The following is a 10,832-nucleotide window of genomic DNA, read 5'->3' as shown; positions in this document are numbered from 1 at the left end:
ACACACTCTTTCTTTCGCTCTCCCTCTCTCGCTCTCTCTCTCCCTCCCTGTCTCTCTCTCTCCCTCTCTCTCTCTCCCTCACACACGAACACACACACACTTGCTCATGCTCTTTTAGCTTTTATCACACACACTGTCTCTCTAATGTATGTACAGAGTCTCACACACTACGCTATGGAGGGAGGGAGAGAGAGGGAGAGAGGGAGAGAGGGAGAGAGAGAGAGAGAGAGAGAGAGAGAGAGAGAGAGAGAGAGAGAGAGAGAGAGAGAGAGAGAGAGAGAGAGAGAGAGAGAGTCACAGTGGAAGAGACCCGCACACACTACACATGGCTCGTCACAGCATGCCAAGCAAAAGCACGCTGCAAAAAAAAAATTCCAATCGAAGCTGAAAAGCTAGACAAACATTCTCGCAGGGATCCCCAAAACAAACGTGGAGCCGGGCCTAGGTCACCTGTCAGCTCTCCCAGCAAAAACATGTCACCCAGCCCTCATCTCATTGCATAGCATCACAGCCCAGGGCCGCGGACAGCTTTCACTGGGACAGTCATTTGAAAGGGCCCCCCCACACTCCAATACAGACAATGTCATGAGGTCCCAATTCTGGGGCCCCTCTCTCCCTTGGTCCTGGGCAACTGACCCATTTATCAGCCCCCTGTAGTAGGCTTCCCTGCCACAGTCACACGGGACCCGTCCATGCTCTTCTCTGTCTGACATGACAGCCCCAGCCAGCAGCGCCCACTACTTACACTTTATGTGTCACTGCAAGCTGCGTCTCCTGAGCCTCCAGCTCCTCCTTCGCTGGAAAGAAACAAGAAACGGGGGGGAGAAAATGTTAAAAGAATGTAGTGTATGTGCAAAAAGGGAAAAAAAACAAACCCAAACAGACTCATTTAATAACCACCCTCTCCCTGCCTCCCTCCCTTTTCCTCGCTTCGCCACTTCTGTTTGGATTTCAAAATGCGACACCCACCCACAGCTATGGCGGTGGCAGAGAGGGACAATTTGAATAATGTAACCCAATAAAATGCAACACAAAACAACAAAAAGGCGAAGAGAGCATGGAAAAGGGTTGACCGAGAGCACTACAGAGGCCAGAGGAGAATTCATAATGAGTGACTCAGTGCGTTGTAGCGCATAGCTCTCTAATGTTTGCTCTCTCTCTCTCTCTCTCTCTCTCTCTCTCTCTCTCTCTCTCTCTCTCTCTCTCTCTCTCTCGGACTCTCTCTCGGACTCTCTCTCGCTCTCTCTCTCATAAAGGAGAGGCGAACGTAAGCGGGATAGACCGTGGGGCCAGAAATCCTATCTTGCTAGTTCGTTCAGAGAAGCGGCTGGCAACTTAGTGAACCCATGCCAGTACATTAATCAACATTTTGGCGTCACTCAGCAGGCTATTTCTGTTTAGGCTATTATTCAAATCAAAGAACAACTTTCGAGGGTGGCAACAGTCAAAATATTGTTTTTTTTAACCCCTTAAGGCGCGGCTTTATAAATTCATTGTTACCAATATGGTAATGACCACATCGTGGTACATTACTAAAGGGCCTGTGTTGTGTCATAGTATTGTAGTGTTATGGTAGTTACATTTCAATGTCTATTACAGCGTGCCACTGGAGGTACGCCGCGCATTAAGGGGCTACACTGAAATTTATATTAGACAAATGAAGTTGTTGCTCATTTTCCACAGGAGTCACAATTTCTGGTCCATAATCTAGGAGGACAGGCACTGGGTGGCAGAGTGAGTGCTCATCTGTGAAGGAATACCCACACAGTAACCGAACCAACCCCGCTGGCAGGCCACTGACAGAGATTTCTCTTTTTTTAGTGACCATTTGTAGTGGGCCTGGAGAAACACAGGGCCTCGCCCTTTCAAAACGGTTTGTGCAAGATTTTAGACGTCTATAATAATTTACCGTGTGCGTGTGTGTGTGTGTGCGTGTGTGTGTGTGTGTGTGTCAGAGAGACAGAGTGTGTGTGACAGAGAGACAGTGTGTGTGTGTGTGTGTGTGTGTGTGTGTGTGTGTGTGTGTGTGTGTGTGTGTGTGTGTGTGTGTGTGTGTGTGTGTGTGTGTGTGTGTGTGTGTGTGTGTGTGTGTGTGTGTGTGTATGTGTGTGTGTGTGTGTGTGTGTGTGTGACAGAGAGAGAAAGAGAGAGAGAGAGAGAGAGTGTGTGCGCGTGTGTGCGTGTGTGTGTGCGTGCGTGCGCCAGGTACAGTGCCGTGCTTGTTGTCAGAGCAGCCTGTGTGCCGCAAGGTTTGATGTTTAAAGTGCAGGTGACAAATGGTGTGAGGGAGACAGGCAGACCAGACAAAACTTCCATTGTGGAAGAGACAAGTTTAGGAATGATGAGCGAGCAAAGAGAAAGTCGGTGGGAAAAAAAAGCCCTTGAGTGGGTAGTAGTGAGGAGGGGAGGGAGGGGGTATGTAGGGGTGAAATACCTCAGATACCTAGTGGGCTCTACTACTAATTTGTGACTGTTTGGTTTAGGCCTGCTCACTCAGCATGGCATACTTTGTGCGTTGATATCATAACTTATAATAAATTCTCCAAAATGTCTCAGTTGATATTTGCTGAACCGCATACCACGATGGAAGTTTGAGCCAAACACTGTCTGACTTGTACAGCCAACATAAAACATCCTCGAAGAATTAAAGGATTTCTGATGTTCATTTTTTTCAGGCTAAGGGACTGTTCGTTATTTATTTTTGGGGTCGCCGGAAGATGTCCACCTTTGATCGTCAAATTTTGCATGACCCTCCCCTAACGAGCTTCAAAACTTTGATGACCCTCCCCGCGACGCCGTCAAAAAAATGCATGACCCTCCCCTATGGAGAAGTAGTAAATAGCCCTATTCTACCTTATTTTTTATTTTTTTGACAAACGTTGATTGACCAACGCTGCTGCTAGCTTACTGGATGTTATTGTAGGCGCCCTCTTGAAAACTATAGTAGTCTACTTCACGAACGCGGGGGCATTTCATACATTTATAATTTGATTTAGCTTATGATAACTTATGATAGCTCTTCGACACAACAGAACACAACGGGGTATGAATCTGTGATCAATTTTAGCTAAATGGAGAAGCGTTTCTGAGGCTATGTTACATCAAAGCATACAAACAAGGTAGGAATGCTTTTTTCTAATAAATGTGCCAAACATTTTTGGATGACCCTCCCCTAGCCAGCTTAAAAGAAATTGATGACCCTCCCCTCAGCAATGAAAAAAATGACGTGACCCTCCCCTATTTTCTTCCGGTGACCCCGAAAATAAATAACGAACAGTCCCTAAGGAGAGAGAGAGAGGGGGGGGTGCTCTTCCTGGCATTGAAATTATGTCTGCAGTTGGTTACTATACAATACCTTACTGCAAAAATTCAAGACATCAAGGAAAAAAAATCTCCCAAGTATTTTGGGATGGTATTTTTTCACAGTGTTGTTAGAGTAATAAAATACTGTAATGGTGGGCTATAACACTATATCCAGACACTTTCACTTCTTGGGATTAAGCAAAAAAATACATTTTAGGCCAGCCACTCAATCAGTTTATTTCCAAGGGCCTACGATCATTAGGGAAAACGTATTATGATAGCTTGTAACATGGCAATCTTCGAAAATGTCTTAAAAGTGTTTAACCAAATGAGCCATTAACGGCTTTCCCCCTTAAACCTCAGTTGGGGCTGGAAGACGTCTCTCCAAACAGATTGGATATCCATGAGCTTCTTCCTGGGAATATCAATTCATTCTCCCATAATCAAAAACAGACTTAGCGCTGGGCTGGCTAGCTAGCTAGCTTCCCCTCCCTGGCATAACCAATAGAAGAGTTGACATTTTTAATGCACTGTTCAAAAACAAAGTCTCCCCTCCTCCTCCTTTGACCCATCCCTCCAACTATATTTGCCTAACTCCCAGGGGCCGCCAATACACCAATAAAAAAGTGATGGACGGGTGCTTCTCAGACTATTTTATACCAATTACAAGCATGATGTATTGCTAATGAAACGAAATTCATTGTCAAACGTAACAACTTGGCCAATATAAGATCTCATTTTTCAAAATTCTAGTTGCTACAAAGTTTTATCACAAAGGCACAACTCAATCTACACTACCTCAACAAAAAAGTCCTCAATAGGCAAGCAACCACACCCCCAACCTTTGCCAAAGCAGTAGTCAACAATGGCCAAAGGAGGGGGGGGGAGGAAACGAGGCAGGCTTGCGAGGATTGCCAATCTCTCTATCAATGCGAAACAGATTATCACGTCCACAGAACTCTGTTTCTGAAGGCTTGCGAGACACCATCAAAGTGACTTAGCATGCATGGGAGTTTGTAAAGCGAGCGTAGAGAATCACTCTAGACCAAACAACTCCTCTCCTTGGAGTCGGCCGCCCCCTCTGTCCTGCGGTTGGTTTCATGGTCGAGAAAATAAACAAGAGTGGTTGGTACTGTGGAGCCAGAAATGCTTATACCCCAGGGTTTGAAATCATACAAATAATGAAAAAAGAAAAATCAGACATTCTTGTCCCCCCCCCCCCCCCCCACCTCCTACCCCACCCCTCCCTCATATGTTTCTAACGAGAGGCATGGTCAACGCAGGCCTTTTGAGAGAGAGAGAGAGAGAGAGAGAGAGAGAGAGAGAGAGAGAGAGAGAGACTCACGTCACATGTCAGGGTGGGGTGGGGACGGAGGGAAGGATATGGAGAAAGAGGAGGGGAGAAAAGAAAGAGGGGGAAAGAAAAAAGGAGGCTCTGGCCCTGGAGGGAGACCCCGTGTGTGGGGATCAAAGTGAGCGGCGAGGATCCCGATGTTGCTGTCGGAGGGGTTGCTTTCATTGCGGCTTCCTCAAGGACAGCGGGCCAGCTGAGACCCATGTGCGAGTCATTACGGGAGGGCCATTTGAATACAAAAGCTTGGAGCAGAGCAGAGCAGAGCAGAGCGGAGTGGAGTGGAGTGGAGTAGCCCGCTGGAGGGAGAGGAGAGGAGAGGAGAGGAGAGGAGAGGAGAGGAGAGGAGAGGAGAGGAAAGGAAAGGAGTGCGCAAGAGAAATTAGGAGAGGAGAGCGAAGAGAAATTAGGAGAGGAGAGGAGAGGAGAGGAGAGGAGAGGAGAGGAGAGGAGAGGAAGTGAGTGCGCAAGAGAAATTAGGAGAGGAGAGCGCAAGAGAAATTAGGAGAGGAGAGGAGAGGAGAGGAGAGGAGAGAAGAGAAATTAAGAGAGGAGAGGAGAGGAGAGGAGAGGATATCACAGGGGAGGATAGGAGAGGAGAGGAGAGGAGAGGAGAGGAAGAGGAAGAGGAGAGGAGAGGAGAGGAAGAGGCATCACAGGAGATGAGAGGAGAGGAGAGGAGAGGAAGAGGAAGAGGAGAGGAGAGGAGAGGACAGGAGAGGAGAGGAAGAGGAAGAGGAGAGGAGAGGAGAGGAGAGGAGAGGAGAGGAGAGGAGAGGAAGAGGAAGAGGAGAGGAGTACATAGCTGGTAGACAGGAGTGGAAGGTGAGGGGTAGCCAGCCAGGCTACAGGCTGACGGTCTCTGGGCTTTCATGTCGAGCCGCCGAGAGAAAGAGGATGGTGGATGAAGGAGAGAGGGATGATGAGTGTGGTGGAGGAAGAGGCAGAGAAGAGGGGATGGAGGGACGGAGGGAAGGGGGAGGGAACAAAATAAACACTCTGCAAAGGAATAAAACAAACAGAGCAGGAAGTGCATCACAGCTTCATCATGCGAGAGGGCTCTCTACGCGCCAATTCATCACTGCCCGGCCGCCGCCGCTCTAAGCGACACCCGGGGTAAACACACTTGGCGCACAAGTGTTTATGTGATTTCCTGCCCTGCGCAGGCCAGGCCAGCGGGGTGGCCAGGGAAAGTTGGGGGTGGTGGGTGGGTGTAGGGGTGTGAGGGGGTCGAAGGAGGAAAAAAAAGCGAAAGAATTGAAAAGATGGGAGGGAGCCCAGGGTGGTGAAGTGGAAGTACTTTGTAAGGTAGTGTGGGGTGGGGTGGGGTAGAGGGTGTGGGTGGAGATGGATATAGCCGCTAGGAGAAAGTATGAAGAGGATAAATAGGTGGAAAATAGGATGGGACAAGATGATGAGAGGAGAGAGGAGAGGCGGGGGGAGATGGACTACAAAGGATGTGTGCATGCATGCAAGCTTGCATTCAGCATTTTTCTTGGGGGGGGGGGGGGTCACCTTTATTTGGACAGTATAGTGAGGACTGGAGCAGGAAATGAGAGAGAAAGAGAGACGGCAGAGATTGGGAAATGACCGCAGGACGAAATCGAACCTGAGTCCCCATCTTAATAGTGCAGTGCCCCTCCAGGTTACGGCATGGCAGAGCCATTGCATCTAGTATGTAGGAAGGTATACACACGGACTAAGCCCTTCTTTTATTCTCTCTCCTCTGTTACACTCTCCCTCTCTTTCAAATCGCTCGCAGTTCGCCATATGGAGGTGATGAGAATTTCATCCTGTTTGTGACCAAAACCAAATGAAAACATTTCGCGCTAAACTGTGCTACAGTATGGTGCAGATAGGCCACATGTGTGCACAACTGAACTTAGATCTCAAACTCAACTTTGTAATAATTTGCCTGAGATCCTTGGAAATGGTGCCGTGATGAGCTTCCTTTGAAAAGCGTTCCCTAACTGCGGAGCAAACCTGTATCCTGTGTTTATCCCAAAGTGCAGCTACAGGCTGCGCTTTTGTCGGTAGCTTGCAAAAGCCAAGATCCGCAAGCCTTTCACAAACAATGCTGATGATGGGGATCTGGAAGAGCATTGACAGAACTGGAACCAAAGTATGTCCGACCTACACATACAGTATATAGCGCATGGAGCATTTGCACAAGGGACAGACCGAGTACGTCTTCAGTTCACTAACTAGTTTCGCGACCCCACCACCTCCTATATTCAAAACGGCAATTATTTTTTCCCTTAATATTGCTCAATTGTAATATAATAATGTAATACCCTTACAATTAATCATATAAGTAAATACTGATACTAACAAATGTATGGAAATGTTGCATTTAAATCACAGCATACATTCAAGGTTTTATGCAATGTCCCTTCACTCAGCAATTCCCCCGCATTGCATTAGCCACCCGCACCCGCACCCCCACCCCCACCCCCACCCCCACCCCCACTTTGAGAACCACTGAACTATAGTAGTATGAGAGTCAAACTCTGCCTTTGCTCTCAAGAGAAATAGATGATCTGGAAACAGAAGCCATCCGTTATCTGATGTATGCGTCTGGTATCAGGGAGGCTTCCCGTGGTAAAGCCCTGGCATATTTCTGGCCTTATGCTGTCATGTCGCGCCACACCAAATATTCATTACCCCGAATAGCTCCAGCATTAGTCACTCGTGGGCTGTGCACCACACACACAAAAAACAGCTACACTTTGACCGGAGTGGAGACGGGTAATCAATGATCAGTGGGCTCCGGGAACAGAGGAGAGGAGAGGAGAGGAGAGGAGAGGGGAGATGAGAGGAGAGGAGAGGAGAGGAGAGGAGAGGAGAGGAGAGGTGAGGAGAGGAGAGGAGAGGGGAGATGAGGAGAGGAGAGGAGAGGAGAGGAGAGGGGAGATGAGGAGAGGAGAGGGGAGACGAGGAGAGGAGCGGAGAGGAGAGGAGAGGAGAGGAGAGGAGAGGAGTGTCCCAAGCAGGCAGACATAATGGAGACTGTGTGACTTGGGCCATCAGTCAAAGAGGCCGCAACGTCACTTGCTCTCCAACTGCAAGGAGAGAGAGTGTGAATAAAGGGGGGAGTTTGAGTGTGTGTGTGTGTGTGTGTGTGTGTGTGTGTGTGTGTGTGTGTGTGTGTGTGTGTGTGTGTGTGTGTGTGTGTGTGTGTGTGTGTGTGTGTGTGTGTGTGTGTGTGTGTGCGTGTCTGAGTGAGTGAGTGAGTGAGTGAGACAGAGAGAGAGAGAGAGAGAGAGAGAGAGAGAGAGAGAGAGAGAGAGAGAGAGAGAGAGAGAGAGAGAGAGAGAGAGAGAGAGAGAGAGAGAGAGAGAGAGAGAGAGAGAGAGAGAGAGAGAGAGAAAGCATGAATGTGAGTGTGAGTGTGAGTGTGTATAAATTAGAGTTGGATGGCATGTCTTACCCCGAGTCAAAAAGACCTCCATCTTGTCCTTAAAAGGTTGCAGGTGTTCTTCAGAGGACACCTTGCATACTTTATCCCTCTCAGATTCACACACTGCAGAAAAGAGAGAAGAAGAGAAGAGAGGGAGAGAGAGAGAAAACAGAGAGGAAGAAAGGGGGGAAGGATGACGGCAATGATTTTTGACAGGAAATGTGTATAAAGTATAAACATGAAAGGCTATGCAAAACCTTTTCGGAGAGCAAACGGCTTAGGGGCTCTATGTGCCAGCCAGGCATTACAAGAGAGTGGATTTGCCCATGTTGAAACAACTTCAACACTCACACACTCAACTGCCTGGGGTACCATTTCTTTCTTAAAACTGCGATGAAACCATTTAAAAATAAATAAATCGTAAATAAATAGTAAATAGTGAAATATGGACTTTGTACAAAGTATGTTCAAGACAAAGAATTCTCCCATGGCAAATCATTATCTTGTAAATAAATAGGAATGTAGTACATAACTAGTAAAGAGTAAATCTAGTAAATAAATAGTACATTGTAAAATATAGATTTTGGATTTTTCCATAGCAACGCTAGACTTTTTCCATCGCAAATCATAATCTTGACATAAACAAAACACTTCCCAGTAGCAGTAAAGCATGTCCTGAAACAAGTGCATGGGTTTCTATCCTCTAAGGTCAATTCATTCTCAGCAGCTTTGAAGTCGGCATGGATATTTGTTTTAATTTGAGCTGCTTTTCCAAAGTCTATTGAATGACACAATCTGATGTTGCCGTCTTAGCAATGTTTTTGGACAATTAAAGAAATTACGTTTGATTTAGCAAGTCATACATAACAAAGTTAAGCCCCGGTGTCTTGATGCCAGCCACGACAGGAGACTTGTTGGACAGTGAAGAGAGTGAGGCAAGTCACTACCTCCAATTCAAAAGCATATAAATTAGAAACAGAGTGTGTTGGGTGTTTTCATGCCAGGTTTCCATACCAGAAAAACATTTTGAATGAATCCAAATGTACAAAGTGTCTGAAGTATCTTTCCCCAAAATATCTTTGTGACAGTACATTCATAAAAATATGAGCATAGTTTTGCCTCTGGACACTGTGTGTGTATGTGTGTGTATGTGTGTGTGTGCGTGTGTGCGTGTGTGCGTGTGTGTGTGTGTGTGTGTGTGTGTGTGTGTGTGTGTGTGTGTGTGTGTGTGTGTGTGTGTGTGTGTGTCTCTGTGTGTCTGTGTGTCTGTGTGTCTGTGCAAGCTGTACGTAATTTATTCAATCATGGGTACACACTCTAACGGTCAAGTCTAGTTTCCTTGAGTCAAATAACCAAATTATCAGGACACAAATTTGCCCAACATGGATTGTTTTTGGCAACAAACCAGGAGGTTTTTTTCAAGTGAGACCGCTGGGAGAAGAACACACTGCTTACAGTGAGTTTGAAAGCAGACACGCTAACCTCTCTTCCCTCATACATGTAAATTCCCGGTGAAATACTGGCCTTATCCTGCGACTGCGACTAACCTGGATGCTAAGATGCTAAGCTAATGGTGCGCCATATGCTAATGTGTCCCATCCTGTTCACCTGTTTTGCTTTTCCCGCTTGATGAGTGATGCTCTCCGAGTCGAGGACCTCTGACGCGTCTTAGGGGGATGCTCTCTGTGTGTGTGTGTGCGTGTGTGCGCGTGTGTGTGTGTGTGTGTGTGTGTGCGCGTGTGTGTGTGTGTGTGTGTGCGTGCGTGCGTGCATGCGTGCGTGCGTGTGTGTGTGTGTGTGCATCTGCACTCCTGGGTCACGCATCATGAGTGGCCGTGATGGATTAGTGCTTTGCATGCCAAAGAAACTCTGGTGTCTGCAGTGGTGGGTAATGGCCATAGCAGCTGGTGCATGATGGGGGTATAGCTTTTGACCTGCGGACAGCCAGCGCAGAAAAAAAGTCCACACACGACGGCGATGAACGGTGTCCTGAACAAAAAAATGCCCCCACGCGCACAAACCGCAATGCCAACATCTGCTTCAGAACTTACCCATTCCTTACTACACGTGAGAGGTCAGCCGCAGACTGACAAAGCATCAGTGATGTCCGCTGCTGACATAGCTGGACAATTGTGTCATACACATACAAACTTATTCCTGAATAATTAAATTCGTAAAAATAATCTACAGTACATAACAGAAACTGCCCAAATATCAATGGCGATGCAAAGAAAAACTGACTTGACAATTGACGAAGAGAAAGACTACTTGTACATGAATGGACAAAGCATCAGTGATGTCCGGCGTTGACATGCCTGAATAAATGTATCATACATACATAAACTTTTTTCCTAAATAACTGACATGCATAAAATTAAATAATCTACATTGCAGAAAAGTGCTTAAATGTAGGTATTATAGTCTTTCCACCTGTCCTGGTTTCACCTGATTGTCCTATTTTTTATGATGAGTCCAGTCGAAGGCAAAAACAAGTTTTCCCTTGACACGGAATGAAGGGAGCCATTGCTTACAAGCAAAAGCGTGGATTATTGTTGAAGTTTCCAGGTTTTTGGTCAGACATGGGCAAATGTAATGGTTATGCAGAGGGAAAACTTTATTTCAAAGAGAAAGACCACACAAAGGGATTAATTAGTTCACACATCACATTTCCTTGACGTTGCCGTGATGCAGCATTTCGAACTCCAAAATAAGCAGCTTAATCCATCTGCTAATCGATAAGCTCAGCAGCACCCCCACCTCCACCCCCACCTGTGACTC

At 46.7% G+C, this 10,832-nt stretch overlaps 1 protein-coding gene across 1 annotated transcript in view; it reads right to left on the bottom strand.

Annotated features, from left to right (window-relative positions):
- fmn2a (formin 2a) overlaps window positions 1-10,832 on the bottom strand; it is a 75,200-nt gene that overhangs the window by 7,783 nt on the left and 56,585 nt on the right. The window contains exons 14-15 of the mRNA XM_063191977.1: window positions 8,085-8,177; window positions 746-797 (exon numbers count right to left, since the gene is read on the bottom strand). Of these exons, the coding sequence (XP_063048047.1) occupies window positions 746-797; window positions 8,085-8,177 (145 nt within the window). The remainder of the gene's footprint in view (window positions 1-745; window positions 798-8,084; window positions 8,178-10,832) is intronic.

Source organism: Engraulis encrasicolus, chromosome 24 (assembly GCF_034702125.1).
Source record: "Engraulis encrasicolus isolate BLACKSEA-1 chromosome 24, IST_EnEncr_1.0, whole genome shotgun sequence".
Taxonomy (NCBI): domain Eukaryota; kingdom Metazoa; phylum Chordata; class Actinopteri; order Clupeiformes; family Engraulidae; genus Engraulis; species Engraulis encrasicolus.
This window is presented reverse-complemented; position numbering and strand designations above follow the sequence as displayed.